The sequence below is a fragment of the Euleptes europaea genome, chromosome 18 (assembly GCF_029931775.1).
Source record: "Euleptes europaea isolate rEulEur1 chromosome 18, rEulEur1.hap1, whole genome shotgun sequence".
NCBI lineage: Eukaryota > Metazoa > Chordata > Lepidosauria > Squamata > Sphaerodactylidae > Euleptes > Euleptes europaea.
The window spans coordinates 5,414,486-5,421,582 of record NC_079329.1 but is presented as its reverse complement, the minus strand read 5'-3'; the positions used below and the strand labels follow the sequence as shown (position 1 = coordinate 5,421,582).

General features: G+C 43.2%; 1 protein-coding gene across 1 annotated transcript; it reads left to right on the top strand.

The window, feature by feature from the left end:
• The first annotated feature begins 1,272 nt into the window (after window positions 1-1,272).
• LOC130490211 (olfactory receptor 6X1-like) lies at window positions 1,273-2,283 on the top strand. Its single transcript, XM_056864036.1, has one exon. It carries the CDS (start codon window positions 1,273-1,275, stop codon window positions 2,281-2,283), a length of 1,011 nt encoding a protein of 336 aa, XP_056720014.1.
• The last annotated feature ends 4,814 nt before the right edge of the window (window positions 2,284-7,097 follow it).

Below are 7,097 nucleotides of genomic sequence, written 5' to 3'. Positions count from 1 at the left end.
ACCTGCTGATTTGTTCTTATAATGGCATTGCTATACAAAAGAATTCAGATAAGAGTCTTTAAATATTGCTGTCTATGCATGATTGCTAATGGAACATTAGATGTTTATACCATTTCTTAATATTAAAGATGACCAAGAATTCTTCAGTGAACCAACAAAGCTGTAAGCTTAGCCAGGAAACCATTACTCTGGGCTATTTCTCTATCATGAGCCAGCATCGTCTAGTAGTTAAGAGCAGCGGACTCTAATCTGGAGAACTGGGTTTGATTCCCCATTCCTCCACATGAGTGGCGGACACTAATCTGGTGAACTGGGTATGTTTCCCTGCTCCTACACATGCAGTTTGCTGGGTCACCTTGGCAAGTCACAGTTCTCTCCGAACTCTCTCAGCCCACCTACCTCACATGGTGTTTATTGTGGGGAGAGGAAGGGAAGGTGATTGTAAGCTGGTTTGAGACTCCTTAAAGGTAGAGAAAAGCAAGGTATAAAAACCAACTCTGCTTCTTCTTCAGACAGAAAAGAACAACATATACCTTGCTTTGAAATGTACAGATTAATTTGCATGGACTTTATCTTTCTACACAGTGATTCCGCAGAGTTTTTGTATCTGATGACCAATCGGAAATGACACTCTGAGCAAATTTTGAGGCACTAAACTCTTTATGACTCTTTCATGTGTTCTCTGAAGCATGTTCTCTATCTCTTTTTAAGACAACTGTATTTTAAAAGGCAGTAGAAAATGAATATAGAGATGTATGCATAAAAATTCGAGCTAGAGGAACATGAATAGATAAGATATCTTGGACCTGTATGGATTTAGTATTGAAGAAATTGTTCCCAGATGTAACTAAAAGCATATATGTATGACAATATGTATAACTATAACTGTATAACATATAACTACATATACTATATAAGAAATGTATGCATATGTGTTTCTGTAGATACAAACAGTTGTGGTCAAATGCTTTCTTTCTTTCTTTCTTTCTTTCTTTCTTTCTTTCTTTCTTTCTTTCTTTCTTTCTTTCTTTCTTTCTTTCTTTCTTTCTTTCTTTCTTTCTTTCTTTCTTTTTGAAGGAATGAAGGAATGAAAGAGATGGAGGTAGGCAATGGAACATTAATCATTGAGTTTGTTCCACATACCCAACTAATATGATACAGGTCCCCAAATACTTATAATGAGCAGCCATGAAATATAGGAATGTGTTTGTGTGAATATGAGCAGTTGTGATCAATTTTTTTCCCTTTTGTTTTAGTTAAGGAAGATAGGAGATGGAGGTGGGCAATGGAACATTCATCACTGAATTTGTCCTTCTGGGATTTCCTGAACTTCATGGAATAAGGATGGCGTTTTTCACTCTTGTTCTTCTGATGTACCTCATTTCAGTCTTGGGAAACTGTCTGATCATCACAGTGGTCTTCATGGAACCCAAACTCCACATGCCCATGTACTTCTTCCTCAGCAACTTTTCTTTGGCTGAACTCTGGAGCACCACAGTGGTGGTCCCAAAGATGCTGACCAACCTCGCCTTGGACCAAAACACCATCTGCTTCACCTGCTGCATGGCACAAAGCTATGTTGCATTCTCTATGGGAGCCACACAGTTCTTCAACCTCACTGTCATGTCCTTTGACCGTTACACGGCCATTTGCAAACCTTTTCTGTATAATGCCAAGATGACGAATGGACTCTGCTTGTCTCTTTCGTTGCTGACTTGGTTCAGTGGGTTTACGCTGAACTTTTTTCAGGCGATTGTTGTCTGGGCTTATCCCTACTGCAGGCAAAATGTCATCGACCACTTCTTCTGTGATGTTGGGCCTCTTTTGAAATTAGCTTGCGTTGACACAACTTTGATGGAGCTTATTGGCGTCTTTTATGGGGCTGTCGTCATGTGGGGCTCATTTCTCTTCACGCTGGTTTCTTATGCATGCATCATCACCACTATAGTCCGGATCCCATCTGTCAGTGGACGATCAAAAGCCTTTTCCACGTGCTCTTCCCATCTCACTGTGGTCGGCATCCTCTATGGGGCAACCTTTTTTATGTACCTCAGACCGTCGACCCAAGGCGACACCCGGATCAACAAAATGATGTACCTGATGATTATAGTTGCTTTGCCCATGATGAGCCCTTTCATCTTCACAATCAGGAACCACGAGTTCAGAGCTGCCACCAATAAAGTACTGAGCATATTGGACCGTATTCCTCCGTTTGCATTCATGGAGGTAATGAAGCAGCAGGTGCCCATGAAAAAATGCCCCCCGTGCTCTCGGAAACTGTGACACCATCAGGTATCTTCAAAGAAGCTCCGAAAGGAAGAAGATCTCGTATCGGAAGGGCCCTTAGAAGTTCCTCAGTTTAAGTCCCTGCTGAAAGCAATGCTCTCAACCAGGCACTTAGCTTCTATCTTTAGATGACACATTAGACCTTACTGTGAATTGTATCCAGAGAAAAATTCAGCGTTAAAAAGATACCCGAGTTCCATCCATGAGACAAATATTAGGATGTATGTGAAACTCCACCCATCTGAAGATCTCTCTGAAGATCTTCTTTCCGTAGTGCTTCTAATGCACTGGCAAGGTACCATTTTATTATTTTTGACCTCTGCACTTTGTTCATTGGCCAGCAGACAATCAGTTAGAAGCTGTTTACTGCGAGAGGTTTCCAGGGTGCACCTGCATGTTTCCACATGGATGAAATACATGTGGAAAAGAATGCCAGTGTGGGTTAATCCATGCATTGGTCAATTGCAAGGGAGAGGGGAGCATGACCTGAACATTTTGAGAAGTTGCACATTCACCAATTCCATAATTAATTTTGAAATTCAGCAACTTAAAGCAGAAGGCAGCTACTGTGAAGCCAGAGACAATAACTGAGTGGAGGGGGAGAAATCTGGTCACACCTTACCAAGACAGTCAAGGAACACATGGAAATTCTGACAGATCCTATCTTTGGAAGTTCAGTCAGGAGGACTTCTTGATTGCTCTGTCAGGATGGATAAGCAGTCAAGGCATGGTGTAGGGGTTAGAGTGTTCAACTACGATCTAGAAGACTTGGGTTTCAATCCCCACCCTACTGCAGAAGACACTGGGAGAGTTATCCCCTGTGTCAACTTAAAGTACTTAACACTGTTGTTGTTGTGAGGATAAAATGGAAGAGGGAAGAACAATGTTGCAGCTGCTTTGGGTTCTCATTGGGGAGAAAAATGGGACATGAATTAACAAAAACAGAACAATGAAGGAACTGTTCTCTGGTCTCTTTTGATTATTTATGTTGATAATATCATTGCTCATTATTATTGCTCACTGCTGTCTTCTACCAGTGGGTGAAGACTTTCTGTGTTTCATTGGCATTCCCTGGTATCATAGAATCATTGAGTTGGAAGGGGCCACATAGTCCAACCCCTTGCTCAGTGCAGGATCAGCCCAAAGCATCCCTGAAAAGTGTTCACCCAGGCGCTGTTTGAAGATTGCCAGAGAGGGGGAGCTCACCACCTCCCTAGGCAGCTGATTCCACTGCTGAACTATTCTAACTGTACATTTCCCCCTAATATCCAGCTTACACTTTTCCACCCATAATTTAAGCCCATTATTGTGAGTCCTGACCTCTGCTGCCAACAGGAGCAGCTCCCTGTCCTCCTCTAAGTGACAGCCTTTCATTTATTTAAAGGGAAAGTATAATCAATCACCCCTTCTTCCTAACCAATGTTTGTTATGTTTTGTATGTATTTTAACTGTTTCGTATGGATTTTAACTCTTTTAAAATTGTTTTAATGATATATGTTTGGGAGGAGTGGCTTATTTTAATGGCTTGACACAATGTAATTTTATCATGTATGTTTTAAATTGTTATCCACCTTGGTGGCCCTTGTAAGGGCAGAAAGACGAGGAACAAATTCTGTAAACAATCAATCAATCAATCAATCAAACAAACAAATAAATAAATAAATTTTGTTTAGGGATGATTTTGTACTTTTCATACTGAATGAAAAAAATCAGTTCTGAAAAGAAGAGTTGGTTTTTATATGCTGACTCTCTCTACCACTTACAATCATTTTCTTTCCCCCTCCCCACAACAGACACCCAGTGAGGTAGGTGGGCTGAGAGAGCTCTAAGAACTGTGACTAGCTCGAGATCACCCAGCTGGTTTTATATGTAGGAGTGGGGAAACAAATCCAGTTCATCTGATTAGCATCTGCCGCTCATATGGAGGAGCGGGGAATCAAATCCGGTTCTCCAGATCAGAGGCCACCGCTCCAAACCACCACTTTTAACCACTATATCACGCTGGCTCCTTTTGCTTCTTTAGCTAACCAGTACCCACAATGCCTGTTTAGGTACTGGTGGGGGGGGGGAGAGTGTTTTGGATCCTTGAATCCATCAGCAGAAAGTGCTTATGGTTACTGTTCTTCCTGGCTTTTCTCTTAGATGCCATTTCTGACCCCAGGGAAACATATTCTTGGGGCTTTGAGACCCAAAAATGGTAATGGCCACATGGGTTGGAAGGCTGTGGTGGGGAGAAGAGTACCGTGCTCGACAAGTGGGTCAATTGAGCGATCTCACGACAAACAAGCAGGGTATGTGCCCCTTCCCCAAGGGATCGAGATGATTTAGTTCACAGACTATGCACGTTAGTTGGCCCTATAGCACTAGCAGGTAGGGCACAGGTGGAAAGCTGCAGAGTGTGGTGCTCAAAGCAAATTTCAACCAAAAAAGCCTTGAGGCAACATCATAAGGAGCTCCCCTCACATGTTAGAGAGGGTGTTTGATCAAAGGAAGTCCCTCTGGTAGCCAAACTCAAGTCTGAATTCACATCACACCTGCAAAAACATATCTTCTGCCTTATCTCCCAAAGCCGTGAGATGACCAAGAGTCCTTCCCCCTATCCCTCTGCCCGGTGCATGTCTTCCCCTTTTATTTCAAAGGCATTCAAGCTGAAGCAGAATATGCAAAGGTCTCATTTCCTCTTTAAAAGGAGCCCTTTCCTCCCCGTGGACAACCCCCCATCTCCCGCTTCACCTATTTCAGTGGGTTCTCCTTAGATCTTCCATTCCACTGTTCAAAATGTTATGGCTATTCAATACTGTCATGCTCATCAGTTGGATGTCTTGTAAGTCCTTTTAAAAAAATTCTTCAACCATTACATCCCCCTGATCAACTGTATTGTTTCCTGGCAGCTTTTTTTTTTACCCCCCCCCCTTTGAATTTTAGTTCTGCAGTCCTAAACTCAGTGTATTTCTTGTACATTAGAGATATTTGCTGTTGGAGTGAAGTTTTTTTTATCAGAATTGATAATGATCCTTGAGTATCAGCGAGAAAAGTGGGCAAAATGAGTTACTATTATTATTATATTTTAGTGGGACCCAAGGTAAAAAAAAGGGGGGGAAACAATCAGATCTTCTTTTGAAAACAAATGTTATTAAACTGTGCACCTTTTCTGTTTGCAGGGGCCAATTCACAGGTTGTTCTCCCCCAGTTGGGTCCTGAACAGAAGAGGCCCGGAGAGTCCACCAGGCTGACCTGTTCCTCCCAAGGGTTTGATCTCAGCAGTTACGGCATGCTCTGGATCCAGCAGTCTCCCGGGAAAGGGCTCGAATGGCTGGTTTATTATTATACATCCTCTAGCAACAGCTACTCCCCGACCATCCAAGGGCGATTCATGGCCTCCAAGGACAGCTCCAACTTCTACCTACAGATGAACAGCCTCAAGCCAGAAGACATGGCTGTGTATTACTGTGCGAGAGACACAGTGAAGGACGGTTGGTCTGGGTTCGTGCAAAAAGTAAGACACAGTGAGGAATGAAGGGTCTGAGTTCTGTCAAAAACCTTCAGCTAACAGAAGAGATGCCCCTAGGTGGCACTAAAGATCTTTGAATTCAAAGTAATGTATGGCATTGGAGACATGCAAATAGCTACATATCAGATTCCACGCTGGCTCCTCTTCCATACCTGGCACAAAGCTCTTTTTTCTCTCTGGTTCTCGTATCTTAGTAACACCTCCTCTAAGAAGTGGTGGATCCCCATAATGTTGGTTTTTATGTGCCGACTTTTTCCACCACTTAAGGGAGAATCAAACCAGGTTACAATCACCTTCCCCCTTCACAACAAATAGCCTGGGAGGTAGGTGGGGCTGAGAGAGGGTGACTAGCCGAAGGTCACCCAGCTGGTTTCATGTGTAGGAGCAGGGAAACAAATCCAGTTCACCAGATTACCCTCCACCACTCATGTGGAGGAGTGGGGAATCAAACCCGGTTTTCCAGATCAGAGACCACCACTGCTCCAAACCACCACTCTTAACCACTGCTCCACACTGTAGCCCTCTAAAAGGCTTTCTCCTTGCTTGGCCAGGCTGTAACACTGTGGTAGAAGAGCGTGGAACAGGGGCGAGAGGGGGGAGTGTGGATGCCATTCCAGCCTGTTCCTTAATCCCTTGCTGCTGCTGCATGGCAGGGGTGTGTCTTTGCACAAACACACACACACACACATTCATTCTGGAAGCAGCCCCATTTCTGGTTGCTCACTGTTGTTTGGTTTCTATGTTTGAAACTGTCTTAAGCACGGAAGAACATGGCCAGTCCTAGCTTGTACCTTATTCCCATTTCTGCTTAGTGTGTCTCATGAAACTATCATTGGAGGGCCTCAAAGAGAGAAGCACAAAGCTTCAAAGCCATGTTGGATTGGGTTCTTTTGGCAGCAGTCACCTCTAGCCAGCATGGTGTAGTGGTTAAAAGCAGCAGAAAGTAATATGGAGAACTGAGTTTGGTAACAAATGGAAATAATAAATAAATAAAATAAACCTTGGGCTAGTCACCATTATCTCCAAATTCTTTCAGCCTCACCTACCTCACAAGGTTTCTGTTGTGGGGAAGGGAAGGTGATTGTGAACCGCTTTGGGACTCCTTAAATGTAGAGAAAAGCGAGGTACTGTATAAAAACTGACTCTTCTTCTTCTTTTGGGGCCACCACCACAGCAGCTCAAGTGGGAGCTACAAAAGGTTTATGTTCTTGTCGAATGGATGGGCTGATCCTTCCATGTAATAAACCTCAAATGGAGAGACCACCAGACAAAGCAAATGACTGTTTTCATATGTGACTGC